At 42.3% G+C, this 14,502-nt stretch overlaps 1 protein-coding gene across 2 annotated transcripts; it reads right to left on the bottom strand.

Annotated features, from left to right (window-relative positions):
• Positions 1-6,295: 6,295 nt before the first annotated feature.
• On the bottom strand, positions 6,296-8,736 carry ankrd39 (ankyrin repeat domain 39). Of its 2 annotated transcripts, none has more exons than XM_042100720.1 (6): positions 8,683-8,736; positions 8,096-8,193; positions 7,895-7,998; positions 7,553-7,756; positions 7,065-7,291; positions 6,296-6,751 (listed from the first exon to the last, which is right to left on the bottom strand). In XM_042100720.1, the coding sequence occupies exons 2-5, from the start codon at positions 8,190-8,192 to the stop codon at positions 7,067-7,069; spliced, it is 630 nt and encodes a 209-aa protein (XP_041956654.1). In that variant the 5' UTR covers position 8,193; positions 8,683-8,736; the 3' UTR covers positions 6,296-6,751; positions 7,065-7,066. The 2 variants fall into 2 exon arrangements, with proteins under 2 accessions (XP_041956654.1, XP_041956656.1); XM_042100722.1 differs by lacking the exon at positions 8,683-8,736 and adding an exon at positions 8,521-8,676.
• Between the last annotated feature and the right edge of the window lie 5,766 nt (positions 8,737-14,502).

Here is a 14,502-nt window from a genome sequence, read left to right as displayed (position 1 = left end):
CGATTCAAATGGATATTAATCAAGAGGAGTCCAAGAGCTTGCTTACCACATCAAAGCGACAACCTTTCTCTTACTAAAAGCCTGACACATGACAGCATATATAAAAGCAACAGCCTGAGAAAAACCCCTGTGAGCGTTTCTCTCATTTTCAGCCAATAGCACATGGTGTTTTCATTAGCTCGCTAGCAAGCTCTCTCTCTCTCTCTCTCTCAGTCTTTCTCTCTGGCAACAGCTTGCTCCGCAAAAAGAAAGAGGGGGGAAAAAAGCCTTCTCAAAGCGATTGTTTGAATCTCCCCCAGAACGGAGTGCTGTCACACATCAGGCAAGTGGCTGTGATGTGCTCTGATATTACTGTGTGCCATCTGAAATGCATCAGCCATAGTCCTGCAATGGATTAGGCCTCATTTTCCATGGCACACAAGTATAACATGTGCAGAAAAGGTGTGTGTGTGTGTGTGTGTGTGTGTGTGTGTAAACACCATTTGAGACCAGATTGGTGAGGGCATAGTCCTGGGATGATCAAGGTCAAATCTCCTTGGTGGAGGGTGGCTTTGGAAGTGCTCAGTAAAGGCCTGCTGAGGTGGATGAAAATGTGGCCTGTGTTTTAACAATGCAACTCCTTTTAGGCAACTCATTTTGGCATCATCTTTAAATTCATTTTGATAGTATATAGTCGTGTGAAGGACATAATGTATGTGTGTGCGTGTGTGTCCGTATCAGTGAGAGGATAGTACAGTACCAGGATGAGTAAGGTCAAATCTCCCTAGTGGAGGGTGGTCTTGTGGGTCATATCATGTCATGTCACTGGGGGTATGGGTGAAAATGAGGGTAATCTTTGAAGAACAGGTGACAGTTTCGATAACACAAGTGGATGGTAAGGAATGCAAGACTATACAGTGTCATGGTTCCTTTTCCTCTCTTGCCTTCATTTTATCTGAACACTTACACATACTCAGCCTCATCTGGTTTGGGGAATATAATAAATACAGCAAAGCTCTTGAAAGCATTGAAACATTAAGGCATGCGAGCACATGCACACACGCACGCACGCACACATACTAGCATAGGCTTTCTCCCCTCCTGGTGTCGTGTGGCGTCAGCTGCAATGAGCTCCAGATGCAGGCTGGCTCAGCTCCATTCTCTGGCCTGGATGTGGTTCGAGGATCGGCCTGGAAACACCGCCCCACGCCAATGAAATCTCCCCATGCTCCAGAGTGCAGTTCCTCTTGCAAACACACACACACACACACACACGTGCCATTTCACCTGCAAACAACCTAAAGACGCAACTGTCACACACAATCTCACATACACACTCACAGGAAGTTACATCAGCTATAAGAAGAAGGAGAAGAAAGAGAAGAAATAAAAGTTTCAAAGTAATAACAATCCCCAGAAAGGGCAGTGCATGCTTGCATGTCTCCTCGGTGTGAGCTAGGACAAACACTCATAAGGCCTTTTCACACAGAGATCCCGCTAAATTTGCAGGAAGAGGGGACGTCTTTTTGCCGTCTTTTTGTGTCTGAAAGCGAGGTGAAAATTTGCCGGCCTGCTGATCTGTTCACATGATGCGGCATTTTGAGGAGCCAGGAGGCAGGATCAGCTATAGTAAATTAAATTGTGACGTGCAACAGGAGGCGTGTAGAGTGATAGTCGTAGCAGGCCTTATGTGCGTGGGCCTTTAGATACAGCAGGTGTGTGATTTCAAAAACCATGGCGGGAGAACCGACTGCACTTTGGTCAGCTTGCATTTGCTTTGCTGATGCTGTTAGAATGTTAAATTCTTGCAATAGATGTCTTCAGACAATAAAACGTAATTTGGAAGAGAAATTGAAGATAAGAGTTGCCCCTTGCGTTGGCCGTACAATGTAGCCTACTGTGCGTACAATTTATTCATGAAATAATTCAATATTACAACAATTAAAATAGCTTGTGTACTGTCTTAATTGAAACATGCTTCGCGCACAAATGATAGCCTAGGGCAAAGAGAATGGACATCTCAACATAAGGATACATTAGAGGATGATGATTAGTGTAAACTTTGTCACATGACGAAATAAGCAGTTCTTTAAAAACGTTCCATTCAGTCATAAATCATTCAAGCGTAGGCCAGGCCTAGTGCTCGTCATGAAAAGAAAACAGCAGCTTAATATTTTCCAGGTGTTTAACAGTAGGCCTAAGTGCACTGTTAGCAGTTATGCCGAAGGCAGTGAGATTATTAGGCATTGCATCCTGTCACTCAACATCGCAGTTCGGGTTGATAAGATTCAGTTAATGCGAGTATGGATCGTCTCAAAGTTTGGGACAACCAAACAGCAGTGTAGGCAAAGCAAATCCTAATTGTTAGGTTACCATAGCTGTCTTTTCTCTAGTCCTGGGCCTATCGGAAATCGCGACATAAGCACATTGGTTTCTGTTTTATTTTCTTTCTTGTTCGCGTGTTGGGTAGTGAAGCGATAATGCATTTAAAGCAGTAGGCTACATAATAAAACAGGCCAGAACTGCTGCTCTGTAATGGTATTTCTGTCCCACCCAAATTTGCTGAACTACTTGCGAAGGAGCCTATTCATCACAGACATCACATGTATCACACGAAAGAGCTTTTTCTCAGCCTTTAAACGATGTTAGTGGTTAGTTGTTGTGGTAAACGGTTCGCGAGAAAAGTAACTTAAATTTAATCATATTTTTTGCGCCCGTCTCCCTACCCATTCATCTTGGTGGAATACTTCGCGCACTTTCCCTCAACACATGACAAACCATATATCAGAATAAACAGCAGACCTTACCGAACATAAAGGTGTAGCCTAAAGCATTCCCCTGCACAGTTAGCCATTCCAGAGTAATCCGGTTTTAAATTTGCAGCAATGTCTTTATGCATATCTCCAACTTTGCGGTTCCTAATGTGTTTAAATTGTTCAATAAGTCTACATGATTTTATAACAGGCCAAATACAAAATAAATGTTACAAATATCGCCTAGATATCTGTAAGCATTACAATCAGAGGATATACATATAGGGCAGACAGACGCTCATGAGTTCATGCAATTGTTTTATTGCTGGATTTTAGGATAGCCTATTATGGATTGCATTCCAAGCTACAGTCAACTCTAGCAGGCATTGAATGACTGGAGACTTTGTGAATTTATAGATTGACATAATGTGCTGTCTCTGCTATTGCTGCTTTTGATCAGTTAGATTTATTTGCAATATCCTGTGGTGGGCTGGACATAGCATTGAAATGCCCGCCCAGATTCCCCTTTCCGCCTTGACCCATTCACACTGGTGGCGAAACGAAAAAACTCAGCAAAATGTCTAGGGGGCTTGGTAGTAAATTTGGCGAGACACTTTGTCCCGCCGTTCCGCCTCGGTCTATGTGAAAGGGACAGTCGTTCCGCGATTCTGGTACATAAAATCGCGGCAATTTTGCCAGTGTGAAAGGGCCTATAGTCGAAGCTAATACAACAGGATGGATGCATTGGGTGAGGGACCCGTAGTATGTCTCTCTAGTGCACGTGTATGGGAGCAGCACACACACACACACTCACGCACTCACACATGCACACACACACACAGGCACAATCAGCATAATACACAGGGATAGGGTTAAAAAAAGGGTGATGTCAGCTGGATCACTGCCAGGCAAAAAAAAAAAACCCATACACAGCACATGCAGTGCTGCTGAACCATCCTCACCTTCCAGCTGTCACACCATCATGGTGTGCCAACATTATCCTTGCTCTGGGCTCACCCTTCACAACCCAACATGGCACACTAGCTCTGTGTCTGCTGTGAGGGCAACCATAACACCAGCCTTCAGCCTTCATGTTTGTGATGAAGTGACTAGTATTTAGCAGAAGCTTTTATCCAAACACGGACTCATAATGGTGGGTTCTGGGTAAGCAAACCCAAAGTTCCAACCAAAACCCATGGCCAGTGCTCTGCTCTGTTTGTTTTCTGTAGCCAATAATAAGTGACGTTTTTGTGAAATTACAGGGGAGAAGTCTACAGCTTTGGGAGAGTCAGGGGAGCTTTGTCAACAGCAAAACTTTAATTTTGGCCTGAAATACGTCTCTGTGCTACCGCTCTATTACCGAAGCAGAAAAAAGAGAGAAGTGACTTGTGTGCAAAGCAACAGGAAAATGGTTGTTGAGTAAAGAAAGACAAGGCCAAGTGAAGGCAGAGGCTGACAGAGAATGGATGGAGGTAGAAGTCTCCCTGTGGTGCACGGAATTAGCAGCTTAATAAGGACCAGAGCGCTGGTGTGCTGTAGAGAATTGTGGTCAGTTAAGCTGCTGAGCTTACAGGAAGAGGGCCTGCTGGTGCCCCACTGGGATCAGGGCACAATGTGTCCACAGCGGATGGGTTTGTGCGTGTGTGTGTGTGTTGTATAGTTTACAGAATGCACAGGGTTGATTCTGAATGGAGCAGGGGCACTAGACGTTAACACAAACTATAATACCAACTACTCAAGTGCAGTTTCCCTGCCCTGTACCCCGCCCCCATCTCCTTCTCCCATAAAAAAGAACAGCACAACCTAAGCAAATGGCATTTATTTTTCCCACTGACAAAATATCCAAAAAACAAGTTAACAGATCCGACTGAAAAATATGCAATGGGTGGCAAGTGGGGAAAAGCACAGGGCCAATCTGGATTTCCCAGCAAGCCAATCCCAGGCACAGAGACACAAGCTCTGCTGCCTGGGATTGATCCGCCTCACATCATAACTGTGACAGGCCATGGATGATGCAGCCCTGTCTGGCAAGCAACTGACAGCATCTCATAAACCTCCCAACAACCAGCGCATAATTGATTAGTGCTTGCGTTTCGCCAGGCCCTGCATTCCTCATGGCTCTGTGGCAGCACAGAGAAAGGAGATATGAAATAACATTTGTTCGTCATTTACTTAGACAAATGTGCAGTGGTGCACACACCGATGTGACGTCAAAAGGCTTTCACCCACTTCAGCGCTGGTTTGCTTAGCATTAGGATGAGCAGTTTTTTCCCCTCCATATTGCACCATTGGTCTGAGAGGTCTCTGCATTCGTGCCTGGTTGAAAACGAGCACATTCAGTGTGGGTGACACAATCACACCCCCCCCCCCCCCCCCCTCTCTTGCACTGGCAACAAGGATTTATTATGGCTAATCAACACTGGGAGTGAAGAATGTCTCGGGTTCACTGCTCTTGACAGCTGAGGACACACATGATGTATGTGCGTGCTGCATCTCCACGACGCCAAGGTGATGCAAACTGAGTTATTGAGCGCATGTGTTGAGGTTGCCAGTTTGAAACCGCCTCCAGGAGAACTCTCCCAACTGAGGTGCTTTTGCCGGTTTTCATCATGGCCCAAGCTGTGCACATTGTGCTGTAAATAGTCAAGACAGCAGATTCACTGTAAACAGGGCAGTGTTTCCCAGTCAAGGTTACATATGTCTTCCACTTTTTATACAGCTCATGGCGTAAAGGTCTGTTTGGCCTGATTTACGTCAGTCAAAGCAATGAAAATGAGTAAGAACTGAATGACTTGGCTATAGGTTTTAGATGTAATGTTTACTGTATGTATTCCATACATCTTCTTTGTTCTCCCTCAGACTGTCCACACCAGTGGCTGATGTTAATATATGGAAGGTAAGTGCATCAAAAGGTTATTGAAATTGAAACCGTTTCATAACTTGACCTTTCAATAACCTTACATTCCAGCTACTAACCTATATATTAGATGAGACATCAGCTGTGACCCCCAACAAGAGTCCGACCACGCTTTGCAGTGGCATTCGAATCAAAGGAGGGGGAAAGGCAGTCCCTGTCAAAACTGGCCTGTGTCCACTTCCAAGACACGCCATTGGACTGCCAAATGTTTCCAGCACTTTCTGAGGCAGACAGGACCTCAGTAAAGAAGACATACAGACTCAAGGTTGGAAGTGGACAGGGAGAACAGCGACTGGTCAGGTAGGCCTACAGTCGCCGGAGCAGCTGTGCAGAAGTTAGCATGAAAATAACAGCACCGGCAACTAACTCTCCCCACAGCCCATCTCGAGAGACACAGCTGTGATAGATACAATTACAGTTCCACTGGAGAGTGTTACTGGAGCTCGCTCAAAAATGTTGTAAACCAAGAATGAACAACCATCCCAGCTTGCAAACTCCTCATTACTTGCCGAGGAACCCCAGTGAGCCAGATTCACTTCTGTTGCTCACCAAATCCTAATTTCCTGAGATTAACAGCTACAAAACAACATATCCATGTAAAATGATAGCCCCCTGCTATGTTTCTGCACTGAAAAGAAATACAGAAAAGTTTCCAATGGATTTTATGTATATGTACACAATGTGTAGCAAGGCACAGCATGAGCATAAATGTTATCATTGTTTTCCCCCCAAAAGATTCCAAAAATGCAGAAATGCAACTGTGCCCAAACTCTTCATAACTAATTTATGCCATACAGATTTTCATCACTGCACACCAGATTTACAGCTAGCACTTCAAAACAAAACATTATGGCCCTTGCACCAGATCACAAATAAACTTCCGAACATGTTGTGTTGAACAGGGCCTGAGAACATCTCTTTCACAGAGTGGTGTTCTGGCGCTGCACATTACAGTGGCATGTCCTGATAGTCGAGGCTTTGCTTCAATGGTTATTCAGTCTGCACACCCAGGTCTCCACAGCACAGAGATTCCTGGAGATGTTCTCTTCTCAAAGAGCACATGCACCAGCTGTCCTTGCAATAGCTGAGGGAAGAGCGCCCTCTGTAGGATCATGGAGAAAACACATTGAATAAATAAGTAATGTAATGGCCAATACTTTATGTAGATGCTACAGTTTGGCTCAAATTAAACCTTGTTTGAACTACAACTAAACAAAGTCCATCCTTGCAGTTTTTTATATTACTTTCTTGCAATTTTTTATATTACAAAGACACCCCCCGCCCCCATGAGAAAAAGAATGTCATCTCCTACAAATACAAATGTTTCCCAAGCTTGTCTTGACTGGAGCGATGTGAGAACCAGAGCTCTTTTTTGTACTCCAAGTCTGTTCCTCAGTAACATTTGATGACCGTACCATTACGGGGGATGATCTGCCTTTGGCATGTCCACAGTACAGGATGTACTACTGCTCGAGTCCAAGGGAGGCCCATCATCTTCTGTGCTATGAAGGAGCTGTTGCAGAGGGCTGTTTACAGGCGCAAGATGCTGAGGCGCACGTGACTTCTTGTCCCTCTGTGTCCGCAGGGCTGGACAATGCCTCAGCAGCAGCTCACAGACCTCCACATGGCCTTGTTCAGCAGCCTACAGAGAGTGAGAGTGAGAGCGAGAGAGAGAGAGAGAGACACACACACAACCACACACACACACAGAGTGAGAGATAGACACACACTCTCTCTCACACACACACAAAAACACCAAAGTTTTAAGATATAGATAGATAGATAGATAGATAGATACTTTATTGATCCCCAAGAGGAAATGATTGATCCCCAAGGGGAAATTAATACAAGCAGCACGCATTTGTGCTGAACGCCAGTATGCCAGGCAGCAGTGCCACCTTGCCTTGTGCAGAGGAGTGGCTCCGTCGTCGTCACTCCTCTGTGGGTCTGCGTGGAACTTCAGCAGGAGCCTCACCACGGCCAGGTGCCCACAGTAGGCGGCCCGGTGGAGTGGCGTGGCACCGCCGCGGGTCTGGGGGCTGGCGCACGCCCCGTGACCCAGGAGCAGCTCGCAAACAGACTCATGGCCTCCGCGGCTTGCGTAGTGCTGAGATAACAAGAAAAGCCCAAAAACATTTCAATTTTAATGTTTTACAGTAAAGCTGACCTTTCAGTGAATTTGACAAAAAAGAATGCATCACAAGGTCTGAGTAAGATATAGGAATATGGTTGGCTAAACACTTGCCAAGGAAGTGTAGCCTGCATTATCCTTTGTATTAGGATCGGTCCCCTTCTTAATGAATGACTCCACACGGCCCAAATCTCCATCTAAAGCAGCAGACCAAATTCCTGTGGGGATTTGTTTTTGGTTACACCAATTACACCGAGTGTGACATGCAGCAGCAGACTAGGAATCAGCTAAGCTTAGATGCCAAATGTCACCCACCTCTTTCAAAGTCCATCTCTTCTAAAGTTTGGTGTGTGCTGGGCACTGCCCGTTGATGGGAGCAGCATGAACACTCCCCTCCGCCTTGGGAAGCCATTCTGCAATCGAGAGTTAACAGAAAGCCGAGTGAAAAAGCAGACACGTAAACACTAATCGATCAGTTTAGATCTTAGCCTAGAGTATATACTAGAGTATAAATCTAATAATCCTGGAACAAGAATGATTCAGCTGATGCCTGAGATTAGCAGTAGGCTACCACAAAACAATAACGTAAGACTATTAAGTCGACTAATGTAGGCCTAATGTAACCTCCTTGTCGTTAGGCTACTACAGTATCATTTACAATCAGACTATTTCGCTACAAGTTGTTGTTGTTGTTGTTTGAGTAGGCTAACGTTAGCTTTGGCCAATAGCCTAATACTGACCTGACTTAGGACCCTAAACAACATCCAAGATACGACTCTGTATCTGAAGGTGAGTGTGAGTGGCTCTAAGTTTAAGGCTACAGTGTTTCACATCTATTTGGTTTCACATAGGTGAAAAAACCCGTGGTATACACATAGACAGTACACACGTGTGAATCTTACCCGACATAAACATCTCCGTGAATCGAGTGACAACAGCTTACGGATGAGGATAGATGCAACCGGATATGTTTGTCAAAATAAAAGTTCATTATAAAAAATAAAAAAATAAAATAAAAGGTGTGTGTGTTGTGGAGAGTCTAGTGAAATCTTGAAGCCCATAACTCAGATATTCGTCTCATCATGAAATAAAACTTGATATAGACCGTAAGTATGTAGCCTACACATGCATAGGCAAAACATTTAAAACAAATCGATTGACATCATTTGATAGCCTACATTACCGTCACCTTTTGCAAAAGAGTGTTATTCTTGATGGCTCTATAAAAAATGTTTTCAAAACTGAATTAGCCTACCCAATACAATTCCTTTGAAATAGTGTGTGTGTAGTGTGGATGATCGCTTCCATGTTGTCCCTGTCAATGGTGCCATGGTCGTGGACCCCTCAACAGACAGAAGCAAGATGCAATATACAGTTGAAAGTGCAATATCAGTAGGCCTATAGACTGAGGTTTAAGATTAAAAATAAATATAGTGCAAGGCAGTTCAGTGCAATGATCATGTATTAATAATACAATTGTAACATAAGGTTGAAGTACACATGAGGTAGATGAGCAGAACAGTGTTGATTGACTTGTTCAGTGTGAGGGTGGGGGCTGTTACTGAGTGTTCAACAGAGTAACTGCTTAGGGGAAGAAGCTCTCTTTGTGTTGGCTGGTTTTGGCAAACAGTGCTGTGTAGCCTATCGTCTGCCAGAAGGAAGGAGGTTGAACAGTTTGTGACCAGGATGTGAGGGGTCTGTAGAGATTTTAGCTGCCCTTTTCCTGACCCTGTCCCGTTTGGTGGCAGACCCAAATCAGACAGTGATGAAGGTGCAGATGACAGACTGAATGGTGGCTGAGTAGAAAGTGATCAGCAGCTCCATGTGAGGCCATACATTACAGCCATGAATGAGCTCATATTTTTTTCACGATATAGGCTAAAAAGAGGAGAAACCCAAGGATTATGCATCTACTGCCACGTAAGCCAAACACACATGGAACCATTGGAACTATTTTACAAAGTGACAAGAGAACAGCAAGTGACCATGTTAGAAGTTTCATTATGGATCTCTAAAACGAACTGTGACTTCACCACTAGAAATTGTTCCTTCTCCAGTGTCACACAAGAGAATCATACTAGCCCTGCAGCCCATAACCTTAGTCCTGACGGGGCATGATGGTGTCCGCACTGTCAAACTCACATTGTGGCCATCTTGATGAACTTCACACACAGACAGAGATCCGTAGCCAAACCAGTACGCCACCACATAGAAGCGGCGTATGAAGCGCTCCAAATTTGCAGTTGGGCTGTTGGGGAATTTTTTTACTCCCCAACACATAATAGAGTAGCTCCGTCTAGTTGGATGGACATGGTAGAAAGGGAAAAACAAGAGAAAGTAGTTGGTAGATGGTGTAAAGAGCCAACATTCTAAGTAATGGTTAAAGGGATATTCCACCATTTGGGGAATTACACTCATTTTCCACCTCCCCTTGAGTTAAAAAATTGATTTTTACCTTTCTCCAGTTCATCCAGCCGTTCTCTGAGTCTGGCGATACCAGTTTTAGCTCCAGCCTAGCATAGATCATTGAATCTGATTAGACCATTAGCTTATCGCCTGCTAGCATCATGTTTAAAAGTGACTAAGATTTCTGGGAATTTTCCTATTTAAATCTTGTCTCCTCTCAAGTTAGAAAGTGTAATAAGACCAACGGAAAATGAAACGTGGCGATTTTCTAGGCTGATTTGACATGGAACTCTCATTCCAGCGTAATAATCTAGGAACACCATGGGCACAGCAGCACAATGATATCATGCAGCACCTGAAAATAGTACCTGTAGGCTAACTTCCAGCAACAAGGTTGAGCTGCAGCAGATGAATTGGTTAGTGACTGGATTATTACGCCTGATTGCAAAAACTATACAGTTTTGGCAATTTCTTCACTGTTTTCTCGGTTTTTGCTTCTTTTTTGCTGGCTCTGTCATAACAAACGTCTGAGAGACTCAATCGCTACCTTGTTCTAGCCGGTGCCTGGCGTGTACACCGTGTTCCAAATTATTATGCAAATTGTATTTAAGTGTCATAAACATTTATTTAGTTGTTTTTCAATTTTTTATTTACCTTTATTTAACCAGGCAGATAATTAGAACAAGTTCTTATTTACAGTGATGGCCTGACAAGAAGCACAATTAAACTCATGGATGGTATTGTTTCTCAGGGCTCTTTGGATCATTGAAATCAATCTCAGACACCTATAATTAGTTTGCCAGGTGAGCCCAATCAAAGGAAAACTACTTAAGAAACTATGTTCCACATTATTAAGCATGCCACAGGTTTCAAGCAATATGAGAAAGAACTAGAAATGCAATTCCAAGGAATTACCAGTGCATGAAAATGCTTAAGTTGATGTAAAATATCATGTATAGTTAAAACAGATAATACAGAGATGGTTACTACGGTGATGCTAGGATAGATATGGTGGTTGCATAGCTTAATAAAAGTTGATAGTTTAAAAGTAGACTGTTTAAAAGCTGAATGTAGATAGTTTAAAAGTTGTTGATAGACAGTAGATAGTTTAAAAGTTGTTGATAGACAGCTAGTTTAATAGATAGTTTAATGATAGTTTAAAAGTAGACCATTTAAAAGTTGAAGGTAAATAGTTTAAAAGTTGTTGACAGACTGGAAGTTTAATGAATGTTGATATTCAAATAGTTTAATGGCTGTGTATAGGTAGATATTTGACGATAACTGAAAGTTGGAATGGCTCTAATGTTTGCTAGCAGTTATGCTAAGATTTTTAACTATGCTAACCATGCTACTTAGCTAATGTTTTATAGCAGTCCTAGCAATGCTAACCATGCTACTTAGCTAACGTTTTATAGCAGTTTAATGAATGTTGATATTCAAATAGTTTAATGGCTGTGTATAAGGTAGATATTTGACGATAACTGAAAGTTGGAATGGCTCTGATGTTTGCTAGCAGTTATGCTAAGATTTTTAACTATGCTAACCATGCTACTTAGCTAATGTTTTATAGCAGTGCTAGCAATGCTAACATGCTAACCATACTACTTAGCTAACTTAGCTAACGTTTTCTAGCAGTTTTGATAAACATGTTCACTATGTTAGCAATGCTAACATGCTATGTTAACCATGTGACTTAGCTAACCTAGCTTATCATTTTTAGTAGTTATGCTAACTATGCTAACTAACATGCTAACAATGCTAACTATGCTAATTATGTGACTTAGCTAACCTAGCTAATCATTTTTAGTAGTTATGTTAACTATGCTAACTAACATGCTAACAATGCTAACTATGCTAACCATGTTACTTAGCTAACCTAGCTAATCATTTTAGCAGTTATGCTAACTATGCTAACTAACATGCTAATTATGCTAACCATGTTACTTAGCTAATCATTTTTAGCAGTTTTGTTAAAAATGTTAACTAGCATGCTAACTATGCTAACATGCTAACTAGCTACAGTGGGTAGGAGTCATAGTTGATGACAAGTAACAGTTACAATGGCTGAACAGTTGAAAAGTTCAGTAGTTTAAAGGGTTAAATTGTTTTACAGTGAAATATTGTAGTGAGGACTTTTATTTTGAAACAGTTTTTTGGCAGAGGAAGCAGTTGAACAGGATGTGTAGTCTTAATAAGGCCAGTTTGTATGCTTAAAGCCTGAGACTGGCAGTTGATCCAGGTGGCCTGAACACCTGCCATAGGATTCTAATTGCTTAATGGCCGTATTATGATGTCACAATCAGCAATGTTAAGTCTATGGGGATTTAAAAAAAGTTTTTCTTTAATAGTTTAAAAAGTATAAAAGTTTCAAAGTTGAAAAGACATAGCAGCTTGGTCCGTTTGAATACCTACGTTACAAAGTTTGAATGAAGTTTCTATGTTAAACTGTTCAAGAGAAATTGCGTACGGAAAAAGTGGTAAGCGGAATAATAATAATAAGTTGTTGTTGTTGTTGCCTTGGAAGAACAATACAGTGCATTTTCATGCACTGTAAAAAGGATCTCTCTGCTGCTGAAAAGTGTAAAATTGTGCACTACCTTGGACAAGGTATGAAAACATTGGATATTTCCCAAAAACGTATGCGTGATCATCGTACTGTAAAGAAATTTGTCGCTTCTTCAGAGCACAGGCGGGTTCGTGCAGTCAAAGGCATAATAAAGAAGGTTTCTGCCAGACAAATTCATTGGATTAGGAGAGCAGCTGCTAAAATGCCATTGCAAAGCAGCAAAAAGGTATTTGAAGCTGCTGGTGCCTCTGGAGTCTCGCGAACCTCAAGATGTAGGATCCTCAAGAAGTTTGCAAGTGTGCATAAACCTACTATTCGGCCACCCCTAAACAATGCTCACAAGCAGAAGTGGGCTCAGGAATACATGAAGACTAATTTTCAAACAGTTTTGTTTACGGATGAGTGCCATGCAACCCTAGATGGTCCAGATGGATGGAGTAATGGATGGTTGGTGAATGGCCACCATGTCCCAACAAGGCTGAGACGTTAGCAAGGAAGTGGTGGAGACATGTTTTGTGCCGGAATCATGAGGAGAGAGCTGGTAGGCCCCTTTAGGGTCCCTGATGGTGTGAAAATGACCTCGGCAAAGTATGTAGAGTTTCTGACTGACCACTTTCTTCCGTGGCACAAAAAGAAGAACTGTGGCTTCCATAGCAAAATCACCTTTATGCATGCCAATGCACCATCTCATGCTGCAAAGAATACCTCTGGGTCATTGGCTGCTATGGGCATAAAAGGAGAGAAACTCATGGTGTGGTCCCCATCTTCCCCTGACCTCAACCCTATTGAGAACCTTTGGAGCATCATCAAGCAAAAGATCTATGAGGGTGGGAGGCAGTTCACATCCAAGCAGCAGCTCTGGGAGGCTATTCTGACATTTTGGCAGCTCTGGGAGGCTATTCTGCAAAGACATTAAAGCAGAAACTCTCCAAGAACTCACAAGTGGCTGCAAGAATTGTGAAGGTGATGTCAATGAAGGGGTCCTATGTTAACATGTAACTTAGCCTGTTAAGATGTTTTTGATTGAAATAACTTTTGATTTAATTTATATCACCTCCTAATGCTGCAAATTCAACAAATGACCATTTTTAGTTCTTTACAACCTATAAAATGTCTTGAAACTCTACTTTATTTTTGAAAAGAAATACTGTTATCATTGGTAGGTTTGTTCAATAAAATGTGAATTATACTCTAACGGTTGATGACTTGAAAATTATACTGACTGTCATTTGCATCAACTATTTATGGGCGGCCCGCCGGCCCAAAGTTGCAAGGGTGGTTTATCCGCTCACAGGCGCTAGGGGGAAGCGAGACGGCCACCATTCAACCCGGAAAAAGTCATATAACCATTCCAATGACTCTGAAGCTGTTAAGTTAAAGGTAAATTAACCTAAAAAAACCTGCATATTAAGCTAAAAAACCTGCGTAGTTCGCCTTTAAGTTCATTAGATCAGTTTTTTGTCATACTTTTAGTTTATTTTACTTTAGATTCATTGCCCCTATGTACCATTCCATGACCAATTTAAATGGTATCAAGAAAAAAGGATGAATGTACAAAACCGTATGCATAAATGTTCAGAAGTGAGTTCATGAAATGCAATTTGCTAGCCTACAATTTTGGGCAAATTGTTAATGATTATTAAGGACAAAGAAAATGTGGGAAAAAAGAAAAGAAAACTTTAATTTCATTTTAACTTTAAACTTTAATTTTTTCATGAGACACACCAGCACAGCTCTCACGGCACACAGT

Source organism: Alosa sapidissima, chromosome 8 (assembly GCF_018492685.1).
Source record: "Alosa sapidissima isolate fAloSap1 chromosome 8, fAloSap1.pri, whole genome shotgun sequence".
NCBI lineage: Eukaryota > Metazoa > Chordata > Actinopteri > Clupeiformes > Clupeidae > Alosa > Alosa sapidissima.
This window is presented reverse-complemented; position numbering and strand designations above follow the sequence as displayed.

Bases quoted from the DNA above. Each gene is read 5' to 3' on its own strand.
- ankrd39 (XM_042100720.1), bottom strand. From the start codon at position 8,192: ATGGCTTCCCAAGGCGGAGGGGAGTGTTCATGCTGCTCCCATCAACGG. The intron at 7,757-7,894 runs GCAAGTGTTTAG...TTGTTATCTCAG, and splicing joins ATGCAGGCTACACTTCCTTG to CACTACGCAAGCCGCGGAGG. The intron at 7,292-7,552 runs GCAAGGTGGCAC...CACTCTCTGTAG, and splicing joins GAGCCACTCCTCTGCACAAG to GCTGCTGAACAAGGCCATGT.